Genomic DNA, 13,177 nt, shown 5'->3' on the forward strand with positions numbered 1-13,177 from the left:
GGGTTCATAACAAATTTGGGCAAATTGCTGATTACTTATTCCTTCGACTTAGTATGTGAAGACAAACATTTGAACTTTAAGTGGTGAACATTTAACCTTATGACTTCATTCTGTTTACCATGGCAAATCTAAATCTGGCAAGACATACATCTAATATATTAATGTTGGTGATGAATCAAATGTATATCACATTATTAAATAAATATCACATACAATTAAAAATATTTCTGCATTGTTAAAATAATTGTTCCGCATCGCTTTGGTTGTATTTATTGGACACATTCTAAAATATGTGTAGAATTTAAATCCACTAAATCACTCTCTTTTAAAGCAAATTATAAACATATTTTCACGTACTTTTTGTTAGTATGCTTTATCAAGTGCATGTACATAAGATGATGTAAGACTCTTCAAATTAGACTACTAAAAAACTAAGCTATTTTGATACTTTTGCCAATTTAAGTAAAGTGTGTTGCTTTCTTTTATTTCTTAAGGACGGGTTGTAATACTCTAAAAAAAAATAAAAAAAAAAAACTATATATATAGAGAGAGAGAATAAATCAATGTTTTTATAATAATAATATTAAAAAAATTAAAATATTTTTGTTTAATCTTATACATTATTATTATTATTATTAGTAGTAGTAGTAGTATTTTAAAAATCGTATTTTATGGCTTAATTTATTACTTTAACGCACAGGAATGTCAAAAAGATCAGATAATAATATTTATCCTACAGCCACTTCATTCTGAATTAAGTCCGCTGCTTAACTGACGGATGTTCCATAAAACCCTCGTCGTCAGCAAAGAATCTTGGCGTTCTATTCGATAGTAGTCTGTCATTTGAGAGCCACATCGCCAACATCTGTAAAATTGCGTTTTTCCATCTTAAGAATAGCCTATATCTAAACTATGTCGTATGCTGTCATTATCAGATGCAGAGAAGTTAAATCATGCATTCATGACATCAAGACTAGAATACTGTAATGCACTGTTAGGTGGTTGCCCTGCAGGCTTATTACAAAAACTCCAACTGGTCCAAAATGTGGCAGCTCGAGTTCTTACACGTACAAAAAAGTATGAACATATTAGCCCGGATCTGTCAACCTTGCACTGGTTACCTATAAAGCATCGCATTAACTTTAAAATCTTGCTTATTACCTATAAAGCCCTATGGTTTAGCTCCTCAATACTTGAGTGAACTCCTCTTGTATTACAGTCCTTCACATGCATTACGCTCTCAGGCGTCCTGTCAGTTGGTAATACCTAGAATTTCAAAATCAAGTGCAGGTGGTAGATCCTTTTCCTATCTAGCGCCTACATTTTGGAATAGTTTTCCCTGCACTGTCACACCGTGCAGACACACTCTGTCAGTTTAAATCTAGACTAAAGACGCATCTTTTTAATCTTGCATACACTACACTTCCATAATATAAATCCTCTGAGGGTTTAGGCTGCATTAGTTAGAACCGGAACCAGGAACACTTCCAACAACAACTGATGTACTTGTTGCATCAAAGAGTGCAGAACAGTACTCTACTCTCAGCCAGTCTTGTCTCATTGTTCCAAGGTTACCACAGCGAGCAGGATGCCCAGACCTGGTGGTAGAGCGGAGAATGGGAATCGGCAACCTGACAAGAGCTGAGATGATAGAGCTGGATAAAGAAGGATGCGGCGACTTGACACGTCTTCACTACAAAATTTCAAATGCTATTAGATTATTAATGATAATCTTAAATCTATAATTTACCTTATAATTTATTTTTATTTAGCCTTGTTGTGCAAGCACTGTTGAGCTTGTGCAGAGGCAGCAGCTTTTGCCAGAGGGTAACTGGAATCCCCTGGTTGGGCCTGGGTTCTTCTGAGGTTTTGAATTCCATGACTGCTTTAGAATTTTAAAGTTTTACTTAATTAATATTGCATATAGGTATTTATAGGTGTTTAATATTTGACCTGCGTTTCTCTCTCCTTTATCTTAAATGTGTGCTTTCACTGTGCATGCGTGCGTGTCTGTGTGTGTGTGTGTGTGTGTGTGTGCGCGTCCGTGTGTCTGTCTATGTCTATGTGTGTTAGTATGTGTGCATATTGTGTGTGTGGAGTGTTTTGTATGTGGGTATGTCTGTCTTCTGTGTTTTCACATTTTTCTTGTTTTTACAGGTATAACTTATATGTCTCATGTACAGCTGCTTTGTAAACAATGAAATTTGTAAAAAGCGCTATATAAATAAAGTTGAGTTGAGTTAATTTCGTCCCAAATCATGCACTCATACCCTATTCTACCATTTTGTAGTATAAATGATGTGAGTAGTGCATTCACATTCTCAAAAAAGAAGTGCACTTGAAGTACCCGGATGATGCACTTTTTCTACCGAAAATACAGCTGTGTCTCAAATGACATACTATGCCCTTAAACTATGCACTATACACTCAGCCATCTAGTATATGACTTTCAGTAGTATCGTCCCAAATGGAATACTAAACGGTTTTATACTAACCGGAAGTTTATCGGTTTCCCGGACGAGCGCCAATGACGTCAATCGCACGCCACAATGCGTGTGAATAAAAATATACTTGTGCATTGTTCATTTAATGTAGTTTTAATCTGTTTTGCCCAGCATTACTTAAGTCATCATCAGATTTAAGCGTATCACTCTGCAGGAGAGTTTTGCTTGAGCAGCGTCTGATAGCCCCGCCTCCCTTCTGCTACGTAAACGAAACTGCGACCGTTGTGTGTGTAAACTGTCCACAGTTCCACACATCACATTTTCGGTCGAAAAAGTACATCATTCGGGTACTTACAGTGCACTTCGTTTTTGAGGATTTTCGATGTGAACGCACTACTCACACTATTTATACTACAAAATGGCGTAGAATAGTACATAAGTGCGCGATTTGGGACGCGCCTTATGTGTGGAACTGTGGATACTTCACACACTCAATGGTCGCAGTTTCGCATACGTTCGGCTATCGGACGCTGCTCGAGCAAAACTCTCATGCTGGGCAAAACAGTTTAAAACTACATGAAATGTACAATGTACAAGTAGATTTTTATTCACACGCATTGTGCCGTGAGATTGACATCCTTTGCGCTCGTCTGGGAAACCAAAATACTTCCGGTTAGTATAAAACCGTTTAGTATTCCATTTGGGACGGTACTACCCTTTTAAAATGCTTACACTACATGGTTGAGTGCATAGTGCATAGTATGTCATTTGGGAAAACAGTGCGCAAGTTTTGACCAATGGGACTTTTATTTTGGCGTCACGACCTGGGTGTACGTCATCATTCCACGCCAGGAAGACCCAAGGCTGTCTTCACGTGAAAGTTTGCTGTGTTTGTCACATGAAACTACAAACCAATGTATGTATTTCAGAGGTCAAGCGATAATACCATTAACTATTTCAGAGGTCAAGCGATAATACCATTTGCACACAATAGCAATACATAACAACATTCACTTTTGATTCTAAGTTATAGAACAAGAATATCCGCGATGCAGTTTGTGAAGGTCGGAAACGTCGCCGTTCTCTTTTCCAAACAGCTGCCAATAACGCGCAGTTCTTTTAATGCGCGCGATTACGTTCCGTTAATCTGTGGACACATCGATGCGATGTTTGCGTCGGTACGCAAAATGACAACAGCTGCCTCGCCGTCTGTGGTGATCCGCATCCCGAGACGCATGCAAGAACGCATAGAAAACATCAAACAAGTGCAAAGCAAAAGAACTAACAAGCTCCCAACAGTCAAGGCTGGCAGACTGCTGATCAAGAGCAAGAATCCTCAGCTAAACCAGTCTGTTGGCTATACCCTTGGGAAATTTGAACAGCCAGCGCTTGCCTCTAAGGGATGGAAAAGCAAGGAAGCACCAGGGGATTATTTCACCATAAACAGCATCCAGAGCGCACCACCATTCATGGTGAAACACGAGGGCGAGGACAATGACACTGCTGGTCACAAGACATTTGAATGCTTTCATATTTGTCCAGAACTGGTTGAGACATTACAGAGTCTGAATATAATTCACCCCACGACAGTGCAGATGAAAACCATTCCTAAAATACTGAAGAGGCATAATATTCTCTGTGCTGCAGAGACGGGGAGTGGTAAAACATTGGCTTATCTTCTTCCCATCATCCACAAGTTGCAGGCGGAAAAGAGGTTAGAGGAGTTCACAGACAAGGAGAGACAGATTCAAGCTGTGGTCATGGTGCCTTCACGGGAACTAGCGGAACAAGTAACATCTGTGGCTCGTTCAATAGGCCAGCGGTTTGGGCTTGTGGTCAAAGTTGTGGGTGGAGGCAGAGGTGTAGGAAACATCAAAGCGACATTCTCACACAGCCAACCAGATGTGCTGGTGGCCACCCCTGGTGCCCTTCTAAAGGCCCTATGGAAGCGATTTGTGAGTTTGAGTGAACTGAACTTCCTAGTGATTGATGAGGCTGACACCATGTTTGATGCTAGTTTTGCAGGCATGCTTGAGAAAATTCTCTCCCATACCCAGGTGGCATCCAGGCTCTCCGAGACTGTTGGGTTCACCCGTAAAGCTCAGCTGGTTGTCGTGGGAGCTACGTTTCCTGGTGGTGTCGGTGAGATCCTCAGCAAGGTGACTGACCTGGGCAGCATGGTCGTCATTAAAAGCCAGATGCTACATTATCTCATGCCACATGTAAAGCAGACGTTTCTGAGGGTGAAAGGTGCCGACAAGATCCTGGAGCTTCATCAGGCTTTGAAGAAGGCCGAACAGGAGCATAAAGGTGTTCTGGTGTTTTGCAACTCAGCGTCCACCGTGAACTGGCTGGGCTACACGCTGGAGGAAATGGGCGTTTGTCACATGAGGCTCCAGGGAGAAATGCCTGCTGCAATGAGAGAAGGTATCTTCAGAAACTTTCAGAGAGGAAACGTTGATGTTCTCATATGCACTGATATAGCTTCAAGAGGCTTAGACACACAGAGGGTTGGATTTATCGTCAATTATGACTTTCCAGAATCTCACACGGACTATATCCACCGAGCAGGCCGTGTGGGGAGAGCAGGTGGCTCCGGTGGAGGAGAGGTGTTGAGCTTTGTTACCCACCGCTGGGATGTTGAACTTGTGCAAAAAATAGAGACAGCTGCCAGGAGAAGAACGTCTTTACCTGGGATGGAGTCTGAAATAAAAAATCCCAGCCATAAAACAGATTTAACAATTGAGTAAAAGGTAATTTATTGTATCATCACCTAATGAATCCTTGCATAAAAATGGAAAGATTTGAGATATTTGTTGTACTTGAGTCTTTATAATAAACCATTTAATATGAAAGTTTGCTTTTTTACCCTTAAGTTTAAATTTATTTAATATTTCTGATCATTTGACAATTTATATTTTATACGAACCTCTCAATGTCACATTAAGGCTTACTGCACACGCCATTATTTGAGGTGTTCAATAGAGAACAATAGTCTAATTTGAAGAGCGCACAAAACCAAGATCATTCAAATGCAGTTGAGACTAAAACATATTTACATTAAGCATTCTAGCGTTTTCCCATAGTTGATATGAAGCAGGTTATTTATGAGTTTATTTTAAACCAGCAATTGTTATCTTCTCTGTAATGGGGGTGAGTGTGATAGAGAGGTCTGAAAGTAAGGCTACATGCATCACTACCGACTGTTTATTATCCCTGCACAACAGGAGGGTTGTCATGAGATAAATTTGAACTTTGCAGCAGTGTTATTGAGAAGGGAGCTTTTCATAACATTGATTAGAAGAAGCATAAACAGTTAGCCGTGAGGCGCTCTGATGGGCTTAATTCAAAGAAAATGCTATCTGGTCAGCTGAAGCACTCCCTTTTAAAGCAAATATACATACGCATAATTTCTCCATTTTGATAGTAATATGCTTTAACTGATGCATAAAGGCAAGCCATCAGACATATGATGTATTTGGACAGTGACTAATGTTGTTGACTTTGCTAAGTGCAGCAACTTTTTAGGTTCGAAATGCAACAAAGACTGTCTTGAGTTAAAGTCCAGTGCTTTTACTCATAGGGACATTGGTTCACCGGGAATGCAGGCAAGGTACTGAGAGTTATGTGTCATTCCATCTTTATTTTTCTAGATAATACTTATATTTGAGATATGATGCACAGTAATATGAATTACTTTTCAAAAGTCTACTCGTCTGCAAATCCCCATTAGAGGTTTTTTTAATAAATGGCACAATGCTAGATCAATAGTGTTGACCCTGTGTGGAACGTAGCATTGTTTCTGATCCTTATGTCCAATATCCAAAACCTGAAGTTACGAATCTGCATACTGACTGCAGAGACAGTGTGGTTAATGTGAAATGTGTAAAAACAGTGTCATTTCTAGGGCTACTAGAGCACTCTGTTCTTTTGCAGTGCTATTATGTCACATTAATGTGAGAGCTGCATTGTAATGGAGATGTATTCTATAAGGATCAAAGTCGTGAGTAAAAGACAGTCTTATTATGCAGGTGAATATATACACCTTATAAGAAACTGACCTGTTGTGTGCCATCCAGCCAAGTCTATGCTCCTTGTTACTTCAAAGGGAAGCTTTGCAACTCTCTTGACTCTTTGCTAATGCTAAAAAATCTGTGTTTATAAGAGCTTCTGTCCTGGTATCTCACAGACGGGTGTGAGTAAGTAAGAGATGCACACACATACACAAAAGTTTCCATTGGTCAGGTATGTCAAACAGCTACCCATAAGCATTTACTTTAGGTACAGATACATCCACTTTAAACACTCTCCCATATTCTTCATACACTTTTTGTTGTTCAATGAAATAGATATTTTCTTAAATTATTTTCTTTCTCTATACATTACATATAATCAATATAGTAGACATTAAACATGTGAACCAATGTTACAGAATAAATACAAAATTACAGCACAATATCCTGGTTTAACGTATGGTATTGTTAAACTAAGACAAAGTGTTTGTTCAAATACATAAACTGCACAAATGGTGTTCAGATCACTACTTTGGGTCATCCACAAACACAGTCATGTTTTTTAGTTATTCTTTAAAACATAATTAAATAACCAAATTTCTACAGACGTTTTAATTATTTCCAAAAAAACATCAAACACACATTAAATATGTACATAAATAATGAAATAAAAAAGAAGTCTACTGACAAACACTAAAAACATTTTAGAAGCAAATGTCTTTGATAGATTAATTGGGCTTTCCGCGCCAAGGTAACTTAAACTGTCCTTGTTAGTTAGACCTTGGATGAAATATATAACATGAAGCAGAAACAACAAAACTATCTCTTCCCTTCTAGTAATATCTAAACAGTGATAAAGGGTTTCCTCCCTAACTCATATGTTAGTGGTAGAATGTGTTGTGGAGAAATTCTCCATGCGAATCCGCACCACTTTTTCCACAGGAGGAGGAGAGTAAAAAAAGCGGCATGTGAAGACCTGCTTGCAGGCTTTTCTGAAGTTTTCAGAAAGGAAGGCGTAAAGAATGGGATTGACACAGGAGTTTCCATAGGCCAGGCAGTGAGAGATGATGCGGAATGCAAAGGAAGCATTGTTCAATGGGAACTGGCCGAACTCCACCCACATCGCTATGATGTGGTGTGGCATCCAGCAGATGAGGAAGGCAGTGACGACCAGCAACACCGTCTGAGCTGTCTGCAAAACAGAAAAATATGTTGGTTAATCATATTCCACAAATTTTTAATGTGCAGATGTTTGCAGGTATTAGAGTTATTCTTTAAAAAAACATCCCAAAGAACAGTTTAATGAGTAATAATTTACACTCAACACAGTCTACAGTCTGTGAGGGTGTATGGGACTAATTTTAAATAAAAGACAAATTTACACTTAGGTGGACAATAAAGTTATACAATACAATACAATACTACACCCTAATTATTGACCATTATTATTGACAATTTTGCAAGATGTAAACAGCACTGGTCCAGAAGCAGTTCCTGTTCCAAAATTTTACTGCCTTGAAAGGACAAATACAAGCAACAGATTATGCAGACCAACAGACCAAATGAAAAAGTTAAACATCATTAATACTTAATCATATGTGAAACTGGACAACAAAACCATGCAGACTTTGTTTGTTAGGATGGAACAATATTTGGCCGAGATACAACTATTTAAAAATCTGGAATCCGAGGATGCAAAAACAAAAAATTTGAAGTTGTTAATCAGAGGCGCTGTAGCAGGCCGTTGCTAGGAGAAACAGGTTTGTTTTAACGCTCCTGAAAGCTGAAATTCTAAGCTTTACATACGTAGATACCAACTTGAGTGGGTAATTCCCAAAGTGCGGGCAGCAGCGAGAGTAGTTTGTAGGCTCGTTTCTCCATTTTTGTTAGCGATTTTGCTGCATCCACTCACATTTTTTATATGTTTGTGGTAGGAAATTTACAAAATATCTTCATGGAACATGATCTTTATTAATATCCTGATGCTTTATGGCATAAAAGAAATTAGATCATTTTGACCCATAGGCCTGCAGTGTGTTTTTGGCTTTTTAAATGTTCCCATGTGTGAAATGTGCTCTATGCATGCGTGAATTCCACGTTTCACAGTCAGAACCCTAGTCAGTTTCCGGTTGGGAGACTTAAAGGAGAGAGAAATGGAAAAATTAGAATATAGTTAAATTTCGCAGATACTGTACATTGCAGCACACAGCAGTGGTAAATAGAAGTGTACTACCGTATTTGAAGTGATACTTTCATAAGTTAACATTTCGTTATAACATTCAAATACGTAAGAACTCGCCACTTCTATATACCACTGCTGTGTGCCGCAATGTACAGCATCTGCGAAATTGAACTATATTCTAATTTTTCCTTTTCTCTCTCCTTTAAGTCTCCCCAACTGGAAACTGCCTAGGGTTCTGACCGTGAAACGTATAGTCACACAGGCATAGAGCCCATTAAAAAATGACAAAAAAACAGAAATAGGATTTGCCTCTGGATCAGAAGCCATGTTTACATTACAGATTTGCGCAAAACTTAAGCGATATTTTCTAAATGTCGATTAAAAAAATATTGCGGAATGACTTTGTTTCCATTAAACGATGTTATACGATTAAAGTGTATTTTGTTTCTTCTCAAGATAAGTCATTCTGGCCATACTTCTTCTTTGTACATTTTATGGCAGGTTGCAAACCAACTTTAGCGCATTGTGCCACCTACTGTGATAAAAGAGTTAAGAGAAATGTCTATATTTCCTTGTATATTTTCCTATTACCTCACTGTTCCTAATAAATCTCCATACTGCACTCACTCGTTTTCCTGCGTATTACGGTCATTATATAAGATATTACTTTCATTTACGCATTTGGCAGACGCTTAAGCGACTTACATTGCATTATACTATACATTTTGTTTCTAAGTACAGCGTATGTGCAATCCCCTGGGAACGAACCCACAACCTTAGCGTTGTCAGCACCATGCTCTTACCACTGAGCTACAGGAAAGCTTAAAGCTTAATCACATTAATACTTAATGTGAATTCCTTACATCCTATCTTTCTAAATATTCTGCCAAAACATACCGCGAATGGTCATGTGACTTTTTATACGCCACGTGACTTGTAACTGTACGTTCACACAGCCGCCGTCGAGCGTGTCAAAAATCGCTCTGCCAACAACGCTGTAGAAAGATTCGTTGACGCTCTGGGCTGGCATAGACCAAAGTTTACAGGGCTGCGTTCTCTGGAATCCTCTCAAGCGGTGGACTTCTACGTTCCGATTGGTTGCCGCCGAACCGCGTCATAGCTCACTATCATAAAGTTGACCTGATTTCAACTCTCCTCGACGCCCTCAACGGCCGCTCAAGATGCGCCGCTGCCTGCCCGCTGCCAGCTCACACTGAAAATGAATGACTTCCGGCCACTTTGACGCTCTCGACGGCAGCGGTGTGAATGCACAGTAAATACGACAAAATGTGTCTCCATTGCAGTTTTGCAAAATATGCCTTTATCGTATTGCCTAAAAAAACACCTCATGTAAGCGGGAAAATTTTTTGCGATACATGGGAGTTTTTGCGAAATTGACATGTTTCCATTGGGTGTACTTTCAATGCGCTCTTTCAATTTGCACATTTTCAAGGGTAATGGAAACAGCTATTGTTGTTTACGTCTTGCAGAATGGTCTAAGTGGGCTAGGAATCAGAGGCTGGTCAGGTCATTAGAGACAGCAACGGGGATGGAGACACTTCAGGTGTATTTGGTCTTGTTTGTTGGTCTTATTTTACTCCTATAATGCAGTTGTAAACTAGAGTGGGAGGTGTGACATTTTCTTCCATGTTTCTCTTTCTGAAGCCAAACCGTTTTCAGAAACAGACAGAAGCCCTGATGAATCTAGCTGTGGGTTTGATAATACACAGCTCATGTGGCTACTGATGATGCTACATACAGTATATCCTTTGACTGGGTAGATGAAGCACCATACCAGAAGATTGATGAGAGAAGAATGAACTAAATCACGGCACTAAATTTAGCAGTGATGTGTAGAGATTGGAGATGAGTATCAAATGTAAATGAAATGTACCGCCCTGTGCTGCCTTGATAATGGGTGTTATGTAGTCTGTCTATTTACAACCTGTAAAATAAATGGTGCCCCAAAAAATGAAAACTGCTGACAGCTCAGTTGTCGCCTATCACGGAAAGGAGGATGAAACATTAATTTTCTTCAATTACATTCCTTTGCACAAATCGTCACCTTAGAATTATAAGGTTCTATCTAACATTTTTGTCAAAATTGAGTTATTCACATATTCTTATTACGTGACTACTTATTTACATTATGCCATGATTGTTTTTTTAAATGTGTAGATTTTGGGACTAGAGCAGCTCAAACTACAGTATTTTTTCTGTTTTGTTTTAGGTTATGTTGAGGAGTTTATTTTTATATATATAGACACAACACTAGCCAGCAGCACTAGCTTCCTAATTCCTGTGTTTACATGAACCCTCATAATGCCTTACATTTTACAATATATTTTACAGTCTTAATTACAACAATAAACATTATCATGTTATTTCAGCCATAAAGTCCATTTACGGATGTCGTGCCACTCGGCGGCCATGTTTGCAACGCCTCTGGGCAGTTAACAGCAAGACCACAGTCCTATCTACTTGAATGGGGGAAGACAGATATTTTTAAAATCGCTGGCAAAAATCACAATTAAACAGCATACTGTATGTCCTATCAATAATTAAACCTGACATGTACCATAACTTGGGTTTGCTCAGCTTAAATTGCGCTAAAAATCACCTTCATCTACTGTGTATGCACACAGGCTGGCAAGCGCCTCACGAGACCCCCGCCCCACAGAATCGTGAGTCAATACTGATTGACGATTGGCTCGTTTTACTGGAAGGCGGGACTTCCTTCGCTAGAGCTGCCATATTGAGCGTTGCATTCCTCCCCATTCATTGTAATGGCAGTGGCGCATCTTGTTAATATTAATATCTTTGGCCATACTCATCTCTAGAAAGGAATTTTACCTGTCCCACCTTCTGTGGAATAGAGTCTAGGTCAGATTACAGTAGCTGCTTTCTGTCTAAAACAACGGAAACTTAATGGTGCCTGCAATAATGTGTTGAAATACCCATCATATACCTAACTAAAATTAACATCTGCACTATAGATAAAATATTTAGTACTGCCTTTTATGCTTAGCTTGAACAAAAATGTATGCGTCCTAAAATATGAAATAAATGTCATAAAAGCATATAAATGTAACTTTTTTTATACGTCAACACATTACTACAACACTAATTTCATGTTTTAACAAACAATATAAGTAAATTGTTTGTTTTGCTTGAGAATGTATTGATTTAATTAATATTTTGCAGATAGAACTTTATAATTCTCAGCAGAAAGTGATTTTTCAGAATCAGAAGGTTTTATCTGCGTTTGACCTGTTCCAAAAATCCCCATTTACAAATTTCAGAAAATGTTGATGTTGTACATTCAGAATACATTTAGGGTCTCAATCTTTTTCATGTATGAAAGAGATTTGTTTCCCATATCATTTTTTGCTATATGAAATGCAAAAACTTTGAAGCTCAATATCTCAAAACTACTCAGAACGCAGATAGAACCTTATAATGATAAAACGACAAAATGTAGATTATTCAGATTGAATTGTTGATGAATGCATACAGTCATGTATTGTCATTCTTATAATCTTATCTGAGAGTTTTCTTCATACAAACTGGTATGCAGGCTTATAAATGTTCTGGGATAGATTTATTTAACATAAATGAAATAATGGGCAGTAATAACTGATACAATAGGCTACATACAATAATAATTGATGCACTGTTTAAAAACTATACATTTTTGCTGTTTTCTGGCCACGTACAAAAACAATAATCCAAAATAAATCCATCACGCAACCATATCACAGATAAAATTAAATTGTTTGTGAAGTACACAACTGACAATGATGAATGCAATTATAATGTCTTTTTGTGTTGTTTTTGGCTCTTATAAGATGCATAATTTATTCAAAGGATTCTGAAATGTATTTTTATTCAGCTGGTTTTCAGAATAGGTTATATGCACTCAGGGTGATGATGTACTGTATGTCCACTAACATTTCAGCTGGCTAAGCCAGTTCCGCTCTCATAGCACTGCGGTAATTTGCCACCAAGCGATAACAAAAAACATTCAAATTTCAGTGAACCGACAGCACTATTGCTGAACATTGTTGAGTGTATCAACAATCAAGCCTCAAGTAGGTGCAAAAGTTTACTTCATTTTTTTCATATTTGTGGATGTAACTTGAAATGTATAGCTTGACGGCTTCCCCTTTTTGGTTGTCAATGTATGATGTAGACTTTGGATAATATGACTCACGTCGTTGACTGGGGCATCTTGAAGTGACCATGTGAAAAACGTTGTTGTTCCCTATGGATGCTACGTGCACTGGATGTAACTGAGCTGGCTGAAACACAACGCGGATGATCATGCGTCTATTATATTTTTAAGATAAAATATTTAAGATATCAGTGCAGGGATTGGTTAGCTACAAGATTAATGCATCATATACTCAAGCATTGTTCAGTGTTCCTTACACTGGAATGCACAATTTTGTCAGACCGCTCAATCTGGACTAATCAAATCCTCCAATGTGTTTGAAGAACGTAATTAGCCAGGGAGGAATTATCAAGAAGAACTGAAA

The 13,177-nt window shown here is 38.4% G+C and overlaps 2 protein-coding genes across 3 annotated transcripts in view; one reads left to right on the forward strand and one right to left on the reverse strand.

The window, feature by feature from the left end:
* Positions 1-2,780: 2,780 nt before the first annotated feature.
* ddx28 (DEAD (Asp-Glu-Ala-Asp) box polypeptide 28) lies at positions 2,781-5,292 on the forward strand. Of its 2 annotated transcripts, XM_057337510.1 has the most exons (2): positions 2,781-4,399; positions 4,502-5,292. In XM_057337510.1, exons 1-2 carry the CDS (start codon positions 3,494-3,496, stop codon positions 5,192-5,194), a joined length of 1,599 nt encoding a protein of 532 aa, XP_057193493.1. In that variant the 5' UTR covers positions 2,781-3,493; the 3' UTR covers positions 5,195-5,292. The 2 variants fall into 2 exon arrangements, with proteins under 2 accessions (XP_057193493.1, XP_057193485.1); XM_057337502.1 differs by having other exon boundaries at positions 2,783-5,292.
* Positions 5,293-6,404: 1,112 nt separating this feature from the next.
* galr1b (galanin receptor 1b) overlaps positions 6,405-13,177 on the reverse strand; it is a 39,332-nt gene continuing 32,559 nt past the window's right edge. The window contains exon 3 of the mRNA XM_057347946.1: positions 6,405-7,649. Within this exon, the coding sequence (XP_057203929.1) occupies positions 7,332-7,649 (318 nt within the window). The 3' untranslated portion in view covers positions 6,405-7,331. The remainder of the gene's footprint in view (positions 7,650-13,177) is intronic.

Source organism: Triplophysa rosa, linkage group LG1 (assembly GCF_024868665.1).
Source record: "Triplophysa rosa linkage group LG1, Trosa_1v2, whole genome shotgun sequence".
Classification (NCBI taxonomy): domain Eukaryota; kingdom Metazoa; phylum Chordata; class Actinopteri; order Cypriniformes; family Nemacheilidae; genus Triplophysa; species Triplophysa rosa.

Excerpts from the sequence above, each read along its gene's own strand:
- ddx28 (XM_057337502.1), top strand. The coding sequence starts at position 3,494 with ATGCAGTTTGTGAAGGTCGGAAACGTCGCCGTTCTCTTTTCCAAACAG.